This window comes from Triturus cristatus, chromosome 4_1 (assembly GCF_964204655.1).
Source record: "Triturus cristatus chromosome 4_1, aTriCri1.1, whole genome shotgun sequence".
Classification (NCBI taxonomy): domain Eukaryota; kingdom Metazoa; phylum Chordata; class Amphibia; order Caudata; family Salamandridae; genus Triturus; species Triturus cristatus.
The window spans coordinates 1094013621-1094027961 of NC_140585.1; the positions used below are offsets into that span (position 1 = coordinate 1094013621).

The 14341-nt window shown below is 43.2% G+C and overlaps 1 protein-coding gene across 2 annotated transcripts in view; it reads right to left on the reverse strand.

Annotated features, from left to right (window-relative positions):
- TPRKB (TP53RK binding protein) overlaps nucleotides 1-14341 on the reverse strand; it is an 83205-nt gene that overhangs the window by 9691 nt on the left and 59173 nt on the right. For both annotated transcript variants that reach the window (XM_085654086.1, XM_085654087.1), the window contains exons 3-4: nucleotides 4833-4955; nucleotides 2075-2251 (exon numbers count right to left, since the gene is read on the reverse strand). In XM_085654086.1, the coding sequence (XP_085510212.1) occupies nucleotides 2075-2251; nucleotides 4833-4955 (300 nt within the window). The remainder of the gene's footprint in view (nucleotides 1-2074; nucleotides 2252-4832; nucleotides 4956-14341) is intronic.

The window sequence follows — 14341 nt, forward strand, 5'->3', positions numbered from 1 at the left end:
CGACAGGAGTCAAATGGTGCTGCAATGCTTATGAAAGATATTTGCAATTTGCTTCCCTAAAATGAGGTGAAACGGAGTAGGGTACACCTGCTCCACCCTGCAGAACAGTGCAGTCCCTGAAGGCTTGAAACTCATTGGCTCCATGTATACCAGAACTAATGCCAACACCCACAATTTACCACAAGCTAAGGATGGCAGGTGGCATCCGATCTATCTTGTAGGAACATGTCTGAGTGGACAGGATAATGAATGATCAAGATACTCATGAAAGTGGAAAAGTTGCATTGGCCAAATATGGCCCTCCTGAAGTGGATAGTAGCTGCCCATGCAGCAAACGTACAGATAGTGTTTTATACTAAGGGGTGAAAGCGATGAAGGTTCTATTCACAATGGGTGGAATGAAGCCCATTTCAAGGGTAGTTCCACACCACAGTGACTAAGCAAGGCACTTTGTAACCCTAACAAATCGTTAAAGCGCTTTCAATGGAAGTGTAGCACATCACTTTGAACATTTTGGACCATGAGTAAGGGCTTTCTGGAACACGTAAGAACTTTGACTCTCTGCCTTAGCAGTATACGAAAATGTCACCAGAGGGAGCCGTGTGATGCTGGAGCACCAGATGGAACTGTACAGTTTCACAAATCCAAATAAGATCAGTACTTTGGGAAAAACATTTGTAGGTTATCTACTTTAATGTGTGGGGATGGAAGCCTTAGATTTATGACGTATGTGCCAAGATGACCTTCTGGTTGAGTCTCAGATGAAAGCACTTTCATTGAAGAAGAACTTGACCGGCTGGCAGATGGGGGGTGGCTCTGCTACTAAAAATCAACACGTTAATTAAAATGAGTACAGCAATAAAACAAATCATCACAGTCCAATTATTCTGCAATGAAAGGAACACCAGAGGTGACAGAGCTGAGGTGCACAAGCACTTAATGACTTATGTAGAGGAACTGCCTGAGATCCTTGAATGCTCAGAGATGACAGACTTCAGACAAGAAATCAGCAGAGTGTGCCCTAACCAATGATTTAAGTGAGGTGGCAGTGTACCTAATATTAGCAAGAACCAATGTGGTCTAACTCTGCTAATGCAGCCTTGTGATTATAGGAGGTGGCAGGAAATGTGTACTGAGCTCCAAGCAAAAAGGTAACTGTGTGCAACTTCCGGGTACACACTATATTCATATCATTCCACCTTCCTCTCCACAACCACACCAGCACAATAAAATATATTCAAATTATTTGTTGATCGTTTGAGCTCTCTGGAGACAAAAAGCAATGACCATATCAACTATCTCTCTGATAGAATGCGATTTCAGAGTAAGAGTAATCATGGTAATGTATGCCGCCAGGAAAACTAAGCTAATAACTCTGCTTGCATCATTAAAAGCTTTGACTGAATTAAAACAAAGAAAATCTGCATTATATCGATTTCCTAATAGAAAGATGTTCTTGTCAATCGTTCTGAGTGGTAGTGTTGGACGGGTATCCCACGCTTCCACAAGCAGAAGAAACCAATCCTCTGCGTCCATCCAATTAAACCCACCTGAAAGCAGAGGCCTCCTCAGCATAGTAAGGAAGAGCTGGTGACCATTTATTCTTTGGCCACTTAGAGGGCAATCAGTCAATATCAACAAGTGTTATTTTGTGAAGCCATAATCCCACAACATTAACAGACCAAGGGCCTGCTTTAGAGTTTGGCAGATGGGATACTCCCTCACAAAGATGACGGATATCCCATTTGCCGTATTACAACTGCCGTAGGATATAAGGCAGTTGTAAAGCGATGGACGGGATAGCTGTCATGTTTGTGATGGAGTATCCCATCAGGTCAAACCCCAAGACTAAAACACACTGTACTGCAGCCAGGAGGCTATAATCGATTACTCTGGCAGACATCAACGGCTGACTTTAGATATATGCAGCTCCTTTACCCTAGACTGCAGGTCGTTTCTAATTGTTACTCTAGATACACTTGCCTGTCCAGCAGCTGAATTTATTTAAATTTAGTGAACAAATTAATAAAAATGCGATGGCAGATGACATGCTTTGCTTTGTTAATTTTCATACCTTTTTGACCTTTTCAATGTCTGCGATTTTTGGTAACTCGGCGAGAGGAACTTGCTGTCCTTCCACTCGAGAGATAACTTCGTCAGGATTGATGGGCCGCGTCTCATCTTCAATCAAAACGACGATTACAGCGCTGTCACTGTCTGCAAGGCCAAACCTTTTGAAAGCTTCGGAAATCTGAGAGGATCAATGAAGAAAAAAAAAATCTTCAACACTAACAAATTGCCTTTTGAATCATAGCAGCTTCTCTCCTAGGCAGAGGTCCTCAACTCCCCTTAACCTTGGAATATTTAAGAGGGTTCCCCATCTGTCACAAACGGCTTAGAATGTGGTTCCCTTTAAGATGCTAATTGTTCCAGAGCCCAGGCACTTACCAAACATTGGGGTACATTAATCAGACTCTGGAACCCTGATGGCTGGCACAGCAGGAACATTTGGCGCACATTTTCTGTGTTTTTTTGAAAAATGACTTCACCTACCGGAATTATGAACATATGAAAAACTGTATGCGTTATAAACAGTTCAAATTAAATAGGCGTGCTGTCCAAATTGCATGGCACCACAGACTCCCAATCACACCTTTGTACCTATAATCCAACCTCGCATGGACCCCTCCTTCCCCGTACCCAGTAACCCCAGTTTCCTCTCTGTTCAACACTGCAAGCTTGAAGCGCCCCTGCTGCAATTAAATATTATCTTTGTGCCCTAGAGGGAAGACTGCAGTGTATATCACCTACCTCAAATAAAAGGGATCAGTGGCTCGGCTATGTGGGAATGCTAACTGGACTAAATAGCGCCTATATGGAGGACAAAGGTAAAGGCAAACACTACAAAAGTTACAAGTTTTATTTGGTATATTTTCATATTCTGAGGCGCCAGGAGATGGAGTCGTCTCTCTGTGATCCCGGCTGATAGGTTCTATACCGGCAGGGTACGTAGATGGAGACTTGACATGTTGCGTCCGTATTTTCCAATTATCTAAACAGACGCAATACCTGTTTCCACTTAGCCAGGACCTGAAAGTGTGGAACCACGTACAGGCCGATTGAGACATGCCCAACAGATTGGTGGTAACATTGGCATTACCACCTGAAAGTAGTTTTCCCCCCAAAAGTTAAGCCAGAGATCTAGACAAGTTCCCAGACTGAACTACATCCTGACCAGTGGATAGGATATCTCCTGGTAATAAGTCAGATGACTATTCTCCTGAGGAGACCCCGAGATTCTATAGGGGTCGAAACGCTGACATATGTTTTCAAATGGTTGCTTTGAGCAATAATTGTTTCACATGTACTAATGGGATATACACATGCGCTTTTCCCTGTAAATACATAACCAGTAAACTTTTATAACTTGCTTCTTATGTGTATATTTTGATTAGGGCTCCCGGTTTAATGGTCATTTTTTTTTTTAACATTTCTGTCTGTATTTATCCATATTTATTTTTTGCCTATCTTATTGGTATTTATCCATATTCATTTTATGTTTGGAGAATAAATGGAGATGTAAAATGGTATATTTCAATAATTATTTAACTCTTGCACATGCTCTCATACATGGATGCCTGTCACGATTTAGAAAATTAAGCAGCCACATATAACAAAACATTACACCCGCAGGTACATATGAGCGTTATACTACAAATATTTGTTAACATATGCCTGTATTTAATGAAATCTAATCCTGATTTTTAACTCTCCATACTGTCTATCTGCTCAGCTGCTGCCTGGAATTCATGAAAGGCAACATGGAGAGTCTCTCACAACAGACACCATTTTCAGTATTTTTCCGCTTTTAAAAATAAATACAGACGGGAAACACTTCGTTTCCGGTCTGTATTGATCTGTAAAAATCAGAAAAACGGAAAACTGGAAGCCTCAATTTTGATATATGTTTGTCATACTTGAGCAGTGCGTCGTCTTTATTAATTATATTACTATCTGCATATAAAAAGTGTTTTGAAAATAATACGGAAATTACTACAGAAACCATTATCAGTATTATTTGATTCTTGTTTACACTCATGTTTGTATGAAAGATTACCAAAGTGTCTAAGCACCACTTGGCGTTTGGAAATAATACATTGAATGGGGTCTTCCCCGAACTGATGTATGAGGGTAGCCAATAGTTTTCTAAAGAGTCCCACGGTGGACACGGTTTTTCATACAAGTCTCTCTGTGATCAGCAGCGTCCAGTGGCACGAGTACCTGGTTATTGCACTGCAGAGGTTTTACCAGCTTCTTACCGCTTCTGTCTCATATCTGTGCTCGGAAGACAACGCGCAATGACGTCAAAGTCTGGGCCACCCAGGAAACATTTAAAAACTCGTAGTAAAGGTTAGACCGGAGGTTTGGGGCTGAAGACAGGATCACCGGGCGAGGGCACGTGCACATCAGGTGCCCGCACTGACGTGGAAAGCACATTTCACTGCCCTCGTCAGCGGCTGACTCAGATACATAAGAGTTCAACTTTGTTTTGCAAGCAGGGGAACACAGCCAGTGCCAGGAACATACCCCTGCCATCCTCCTCCGAGCTTTCCCGAATAGCAGCGAGCGAATGGTTTACAAAATAAAGACGACAGTAATGCCTTCCATAAACATGCAGTATACAGCACAAACTGTACTATGAACAGTGTATCTTTGCAACAGAAATTAAAATGATGTGGTCACGTCTCAAACTCTGTAGCTAGAGCCTTACACGTCACTTGCTAAATGTATCACAGCTGTGAGCGCATTTGCAAACACCGAGCAGAGCTTACGTTATTGGTGGGAGAAAGGTTGAATATGACTTCAGAATACAGCGTCCTGGTCTTCATTTTCCCAAGCTTCTGTAAATGAACCGCTTTGTTGGCTGCCACCAGGATCTGAAGAGGATCTAGAATCTGAAGCAAAACACAATATGGCAAACCAGAACACAGGCTAAACAAAGAGTGATTTACTTGTTAAAGCGTGCTTCCGCCAAGATGCCTTTGCCCTCTTCTCGGTACATCCAGACGTCTCTGAAAACGTGTCTTTGGGATGGATTCTAGGGTGACCAACTGACATGGGTGCAAATTCAGGACGGTGAGTGTAAAAATTCAGGACAAAGGTTCAAAATTCAGGACAAAAATTCAGGACAGGAGGTAAAAATTCAGGACAAAACTTTGGGACAAAAGGTACGTTTTACAGACACATCAGGGGAGGTCGCGCAATAGAATATAATTAAGCCCATCCATATCCAAACATATCTAATCATTTGCAAACCTATCCATCATGTATCCTTCTATCCATCATTTCACTCATTCATCCCTCCATCCACCCTCTCACTCATCCATCCATTATCCATCCATCCATCCTTTCACCCTATTCAACAGTACACTCATCCATCCACTCTTCCACCCATCCATTCACTCGTCCATCCAGCCTTTTATCTTTTCACCCATCCAGCCATCCTTTCACTCACTCATCCATCCACCCAGTCACTCATCCTTCCACCCATTCACCCTTTCAGTCATCAATCCATCCTCCCTTTCTCTCTCCATCAACCCTTTCACTTAGCCATCCTTCCTTCTACCCATCCATCTACTCATCCACTCATGAATCCTTCCATTGACCCTATCAGTCATCCATCCACCCTTTCACTCATCTATCCATCTATTTGTCCATCTACCCTCCCTTTCACTCCCTCATCCATCCTTACATCCACCCACTCACTCATCTGTCCTGCCATTCACCCTTTTACTTATCAATTTATCAATCCATCCATCATTTCACTCATCCATCCACCCATTAACTCACCCATCACCCACCCGTTCACTCATCCATCCATCCTTTCACTCTTCCATCCACTCTTTTACCCATCGATCTACCCTTCCACCCATACATACAACTTTTTACTGTTTCTCTCATCCATCCTTCAACTCACTCATCCATACATCCTTTCTCTCATTATCCATCCATTCACCCTTTCACTAATCTATCCAGCCATCCACCCATCCCTTCATTTCCTCACTCGCCCACCTTTTCATATTAATAATGAGCTGAGCCTTTGTCAGCAGAATTGCAGGCAGAAGAGGCCCATCAAGAATTTCGCCCTTGCTGTAGTACCTAAGGCAATGGGTGGGGGTAGGGTTCCCTATGCCCCGGCACATAGGAAATCTTAAAACATGAAATTCATGGGTCATGCATGATGCACAGTGCCAGGCGCTGAGGTGACTTTGACATGGTGTTGTTTCCAGGGCTTTAAGTGGGATGAAAATACCGGGGGGTCTAACCAAAGGGGGTGTTTGATGTAATTAAGGGCGTGGCTTAAAACACGTAAGCTAAAAATCTGTGCTTAGTATAGTGTGATGCCTGACTGGTATTTTGCCTCTTCTGTCATTGTATCCAGATATATAACAACAAGTAATGTTACACCTGCAACAAGCCAGAACTATTGGCGTTGTCAATGGTTGTTAGTTGCATAAAAAAAAAAAAAGTAGCAATCATGGCTTCCTTGAATATAATATTGAAAATGCATCAGTTCTAAAATGACGAGTCTGTGAAAGAACTCTAGCCCCTTCTTTTTAACTTCTTTCACCAGCACCTTTTGTTGAGCTGGATTCTCATGTAGAAACATTGGCGTTTTTGCACATTTCTTCTGTCTGACAGAATGCCCTGCCCTAGACCGAGCCTGGGGGAGGCCCACCACATGCTTTACCAGCCTAGACTGGACCATTGTCATTCTGTATGTGGCAATCAGCCAGCATACAGAATGACAATGGGCAGGTGGGGCTGCTCTTGTGCTCCGAGGAGGAGTGCAAGGCGGCCCCATCAGGGAGTTGAGGCTTCATGCAGGGAACAGTGCTGTTCCCTGCAATGCCCAAAATTACGGACATAAGGCGTCCATAAAAGGGATCCTCACGGACAACGGACGTGTGGTCCAAATTACGGACGGACCGTGAAATTTATGGATGGTTAGTCACCCTACATCATACATAATCACATAAAGATGCACCCTCACATACACACACAGACCATCACGCACACATGCCACATCATATGCACAGAGTAGGAACTCACATAAATCCAATGACATCACAAGTTGCTAAAATAACACAAACACGCATACCTCTCACCGTCGCAAATCATAAATTAAAATCATATATGCTTAGAACATGTGAAAATGGGCAAATGTGTGGAAAACCTTTGTTATTGACTCCTATATTTGCTGAGTCAGCATTTTACAGTGGCAGAAGAGCAGGCATCCCACCTAGTCTAAAAAAAAAAAATAAGACACCTTCCTCGCTCTGGGTGTGGTGACCACTTCGGCAAAAGTCCCTAATAAAATGAAGGCAAAAGACTTTGGAAAATGGAGCACTTTTGCAGCATCGGGAAAGGACTATGGCGAATAATGAAAAACTAACCTCAGATTCTAAGTTTCTTAAATTTACTTGAGAACACTCATCCACAGGCTCAACTACCTCAGTGGTATTAGAGCAGAGCCAGTTCGATCAAAGCTGTGTTTTGAGTAATTCTATTGCAGGCTGCACAACTTGTTATGAACGGAGAGGAATCCTGTCCCTTGTGCGAGAGATGAGACACCAGCATCATACAGACGCTCAGGAACACTTAAATCAGTTTGGGTGAACTGACCCTGGCATATGCATTTGTTGAATTTGCCATACTGTTCACAAATATAATGTATGTTATACCAATTTGGATTTTTTTCATTTGTATATTTCTGGACCCTTCCAGGTTTTTTCAGTGTACCTACTGGTGTGACATAGTACAAGTATCTTCTGATAAGTGTCAGACGTCTTACATTAATACCTTTGGACGCCTTCATTTATCACTAGTTTCTGAACAGAAGCAGAATGCCATCAGCACCTATTATATTTCACAAGGTCACATTAGTTTGTAGGCACCTGAGATTAAGGGATTTGCCAGAATAACAGGATGTTTAAACCTGAATTAATTTTGTATTTCATTGTGTGTGGGTTACTTTTTTGCCTTCGTAACTGCTTATGAAATAAAGTCCTTACAGAATAGTTTGTTCTTCCCAGCCACCTCTTTGACCCTGCCACCACTCTCAATGACCCCAGCCCCCATAGCACCATTTGTATATTTTACACTTCAAGTCTGTAAATGAAAACCGCCTGGAATTGTGCCAATAAAGAAGGCCACGCTTCCAGGCCATCTTCATTTACACTTCTTTGCTAAGGCATTTGCACTCCCCCTGGGAATGCAGTCACAGACCCCCAGGGGGGCCCTCCCCACAGTATGAAGACCTCTGGCAGGAGGAGGCCCAGCAAATGCCGTATCTGTACAGAGGGGCCCATCTTCACTCTGTGTTTGACAATCAGAATGATAATGGACGATAGCAATCTGCGCCACGAGGGGCTGCTGCAGGCCTTTCAGTTCACAGCAGTGCGAGCTGGCCCCCTGCAGTGAGTTAGAGAACTCTCAGGCTGCTTGCAGGGGGGACAGCTTGCTCCAATGCCCAGAATTACGGACAAAAGGCGTCCGTGAAAGATTTCCTGACGGACAACGGACAAGAGGCCCAAATAACGGACAGTCCGTGAAATTTACGGACGGTTGGTCACCCTAATGGATTCACACAATTTGGGGGTGTGGAAGGGGAGGAGGCAGAAAACAGCTCCTGTAGGATGACTCCTTGGGGCAAATGCCCACGTACATGGATTTTATTTTTCACACAATTGAGAGGTTCTCCTGAAAATCCTCACACAAAATCAGGCCTAACATGCATTAGCACATATACAAACATTTCAGTATCTCCTGTGGGCAGACGGAAAACTATTTTGCACTTTGGAGGAACCCGATCCACCACACCCCTATTAAATATGGGCATGTTCCCTCTTCAATCCCATACTCGAAACGAGCATTGGCATAGCCAATAGGTCTCGCCTTTGGGCCCTTATAAGTGTTTAACCATGCAACAGTTGATGTTGTTGCACCAAGGATATTGTGATTGATAACTAAACACTTATATGGTCCCAAATGCGAGACCTATTGGCTATGCCAATGCTTTTTTTTTTTTTTACTGAAAAGGCAACCGCCCGGGGTTGTTAATTCCACGAGTTGAACTGCTTCAGCTGCAGTGTAAGGCATGGTGGGGGTCTCCTGTGGGAAGTGCAGACAGAGCCTTCTTGCCTGGGTGACGCTGCCTGATCAAACTGTGAACGTGCGCAACTGGTTAATCTGCAAACGTAAAGGGCCCTCGGAAGCCCTATTGGCTTTAATTGATGGAATCCCTTGAAGCTTTCTGATGACACATTTATTTTTTGAGAGGTATTATAAGGGAACCACCGGCTAAGCTGTGAAGTGTGTGCTTTTAAAATACAATTATAAAAAAGATGCACTATGTATAGTCTAGGTATTACTTAAATCTGCATTTTCGAAGCATTTTATCTTAAACCTTTTTCCCCATTTTGTACTTGCCTATCTTATACTGTTTGTGATGCAAGTTTAAAATAATGATGTACTTGTTTACTGTGTTTTCTGTGACAGACTGGGACCTCCTAGCACAAACAACTGGCACGGGCAATATTTATTTTGATGCCCAATGCAAATTAATGTGTAAAGTAACACATTACCTATAATAATGGATAATTTTCTGTCTGTGTAGATACAGGTGAATATATGGGTGAGTGATTTTTTTAGAACCAAGGAAGGATTTTCACTGAGGTAGGAGAAATACTACAGTGAACAAAGAAAAAGTGACAACCTAACCTGTACTCACACAAAAGACTAGTTTCAAGTAGAGGGTCATGAACATAGACAGATAAAAGAAGGCTGCCATATTTACATGAAGTCTGCAAGGAGAGTACCAAACGTGTGCAAGCATGCATGTATCCAAAATTGACACCTTGCATTCAATATAACCGTAAAGAACGCATGCACACAAAAAAATCACACACCCATATACCCACCTGTATCTACACAGACAGACAATTATGCATTATGATAGGTAAGGGACCCAGAATGGTTGAACAGGCTTTCACAGGGCAGAGCTGAGGGCAATTTCCACACCTGGGGTGAAGGTAAAGAGTCTGAAATGTATCTTACTCCACCAAATTCAATTACCATCTAACAGTGGTGGTAGCAATAAGTCACTTTCACTGAGTTTGATGGACACTTAGGGTGTAGCCCAAGAAGAAAGTCTAGTTCTGCTGACGAATGCAATGTTAAACTTTGCAGCCCCGTGAAAATCAGCAGAGAGACTGCTGATTTGCATGGCGAACACGCCACAGCCTGGAGATCGGAAGGGTTCTATCTAATACTGCCGGATGGGGCAGCTCTTCTAAAAGAAACTCCCTTATATTTGGAAGCATATTTAGCTCTCCGGACACGAGACTAATTGGTCTACCTCTCCAAGAGCAGTACTTATAGGAACAATACTTTGTTCCAGCCATTTCCATATAATAGACAGTCATAAATAATGGGTCAATATCTGAGGCAACAATTCCAATAGAGGGAAGGCAACTCCAATGTGATGGTGCACACCTCAATAGTTTAAACAACCAGTATGACCTTGCATTCCGTTAGCTCCCGAGAAGCAGAATGCCCTACAACATAAGAGCAACAGCTCTCCACAAAACAGCCTGAAGGGTTGGCTCAATCGTTCGCACAGCCTTAAGGTGTGAATTTCACTTTTGCATTTATTCTCAGTAGGGCAACACATTCTGGTACGAAATGCTGTACAAGGACATATTACTATGTAAGGGCACTTCCAATTTAGTAACTTATAAAGACCAACAATTATTAAATGCCATAGAATGTAGTTAACAGAGTGGACAAACAAGACAATGCAAACTAAAGCACATAAGTGATGTGCACACTAGGGTAGTGGTTACATGTGCCTATAAATATTATGGAGATTAGTGCCCTCAGAGACAGTTAACCTTGACTGTTATCTGTTAGCAACACGAAAGAGACTTGCAGAATGGGTTCACTTCCAACACAAATGCAAGAGGTGTAGGACAGTACTTGCTACAAAGGACAGCTCTAAGAAGTAGGTATTCACCGCACACACACAAGTGAATGCGGGAGCACCTTCAAGAGACAATTAAAGAAAACCTTGGCTACTTAGCATAAAGCAGAGGATGCTGCTCTCTTAAAGTCATAGCCCAAAGAATGTGTAATCCTCTAACACAAGCGCCACCAAAGAGAAGCTGCATAAGAGCCAGAGAGTGTACATGGCCCAAAGGATAAGACGATCTATACATTTTTACCTTTAGAAGAGAGGTTCCCCAAAGCAATGGAAGCCACCCATGGCATAAACTGAAGCAGTACTTGACAATGAAGTAGAATTGCCGGTTCCAACAAGACAAAGTAGAACAAAACAGGGTTCTCTTTGAAAATGAGAATTTATGTTAGGAAGGGTTTAGCGGAGCAACTTCGGGATTATGCATTTTCTGCTAGTCAACAGTTGAGAATAAGTATTGCTTCTCGATCAGCAGCCCTTTTTGTTACAGAATGTTTGATAGAGTAGGCCCGGAGAACATTTCTAATAAACCAGCGTAATATCGCATAATTTGATAATTTCAGATTGAGATTGTTAGGTACAACTCCTTGCTATGCCACACATGTGGCCATAGAATGCGAATGACCAGAACACAGATGGCTGTTGCTCACAGCACTTGTGTTTGTTGTGCTTTTTAAGCAACAAATGTGTATTCGTGTTCATTTTTGCATTTCATGCTTAAATATAGTGCTTAATGCTGGTTTTGAATAATTTTGTGCAATCTTTACATAACTTCACAAAAGCAGATTACACAAATTTCGTACAGTGCACATTTATATGGGGGCTCCTTGCAATGTTCACCATTTTAATGCTGTTCAAGTAACACTACCCGTAAACCAACATTAGGCTACCTGCATTAAAGCACTAGAATTCCACGTACACTATGTTGAGCTCAACTCCCATCTGTCCTCAAGTGAAATTCACTCACCCATTTCACATATCCTTCAAAAACTCTGCGCACATTCCAGTAGAACAGATTGGTGGTTTATTCATCCGCTGCATAAATATGCAGCGTGAGGGGCACAAGTCTGAATTCGGACACAAACGGCACAGGCTATTATCGTGCCAAGGTAGATAAAATGAAGACAACCGAGCCTCGTAATCACGCCTGTTATTGAAGGCACACAACTGTGTCAGCAGGGCTAACAGAGAAAACAAGTGAATACGATTTCACCATTGAGGCTAGTGTGCGCGTAGATGAAACTTTATGCATGAATAAAAAATATAAACATTTAAATCACCCTGCAATCATTCGACCTTTTGAGTAGGACGAAAACTTTAAAGCTTACAGAAAATCAGTGCATGTTTTTGTCCTTCCTCGAAAACACTCCCGCTGCCCCTATGGATACCGCTCTGTACAGCGGTTACGGCACCTGTACCAAAGGGGCTATTAACTATAGGGAGCTAAACTGGCACTGGGAGCCTCGGCAGAACGGGCGGCCGTCAGCGCTAACAGGCAAGGTAGCGCGATGCCTTGCAGGTGCGCGAGTCGGTCCCAAAGCTGGATTAGGGGGCGATAGGATTGCGGGGGTCAGTGAAGAAGGGAACTAGAGTAGCTTTGTGTTTGAATTAACAGAGGAGCTTAGGATCAGGTATGAGTGGCTTTTCGCAGCTGCAGCGTCCCGCGAGTGGTGTGCGCGTGCTCCTGTGAAATCCGACACAAAACAGATGCCACACTGGGCAGCGCTGCTCGTAACCGCAAGCCGTAGGCCTTTTCACACGCGGCCAGAGCGATTCCAAAAGGTCGTTTTCCTAGAGCAGCGCATGCGCTGCTTTAGCTCGACCTAAAAACGAACACCTGCTCTTGACATAAGTAAATATAAAAGTGTTTCCATGTGAATACCAACTTGCAGGTTTTTGGGTGTTCACACACTTTTCCCATTAGGACTCCCCGGAACGCCCACAAACCTGCCCTGAACCATACATTTCTGAATAATAAATTTCAATCTACTGGCAAAGTTTCCGTACTCACTAATCCCACCAGTGTAAGCAGAATGTGCCCTTTCCAATTCTGTAAATCGGGACTCGAATTTAGATGGGTTTGAGCAACTAGTCCTCCAAAATTCCCCTGCATCACTTTGTATGTCCGGCTTATTGGAATGAACACAGCTTTCTATTCTTCGCTTTCATTCATTCTATCAAGTCTAAAGCATTTCTTGCTCTCTCTGTGAATCAATTTGTAGCTCCTAGCCTCCACCCTTCTCTCTTCAGCTCCCAAAGGTGGTCATACTCACTTTCAATTCCAAACTGATCAAACATTCTCTTTTACCTCAGAACCTGCTCCTGATAATCCAATGATGACATCACCACATGGGCCTTCAGGTCTGGCTGGCACTGGAACATTTTGCACAACTCCCATGCACACACATGTTGTACAGAAACATACACCACAAAACTCTGACAAAAATGAATACCCACTAAGTTAACAAGACAAATGTTGCCTTAATTCCTGTTCAGACTAAGAGAAACACAGTGAAGTGCCCAACATCACTCCTGCAGGGATCACGAGTTTCAGATTTTGGCCCCAAAATAGTCTTGGACCTGTCCTGAAACACAAGGGATATACTAAGCAGACCTTCTGCAGTAACAACAGCACTACTGTCCCTGTCATGGGTTCACACATGTAGCCTGGTGGTGGCAGCATCCCAGGTTTATAGTCTACTATGACAAGGCTTTTTACCCATGAATAGGAGATTTCAGAACCATTCTCCTAAAGTTCTGCTGCCAACGGTGAACCTGGAAACCTAGCCCTGAGATTCTGCATGCCTGGATGTGCCTTTGATTGGTAATGAAGTCTGGCATGTAATGCATGTCGTACTCAAAGTAGTTCTGTCACAGACACCTTGTAGGTGTATTCATGAAGCCCTCACCCACCAACCTAGTTGGTGGCATGCTTCATCATCGGGCCCACCCAGTGACACCTAGTATGTCCCAGGTGTGCTACGACGCCTGATTACAGCGGAGCTGGTATATTGCTGAGAGTGCAGTGAGGTTGGGTGAATTGTGATTTAAAACGGCTTGGTGGTGGTCCCAGTACCCAAGGGTAAATTAAATTTTAATAACTGGGCCGACACCAGCGGTTAAAAGTAAGGCTACAGGACGTATAAGGGTGGAGAGTTACTGCCCCCTGCGTCCTTCAGATGGTCGACATGTTTCAGCCAGTGCCTTAGAGTATTCTGGCTTTCCTCAGGACCGTTTTTAAAAGGGTGTGGTGAAAATAAAACAGACTTAGTGTTGTGGTACAGACTATGTGATACACTCACG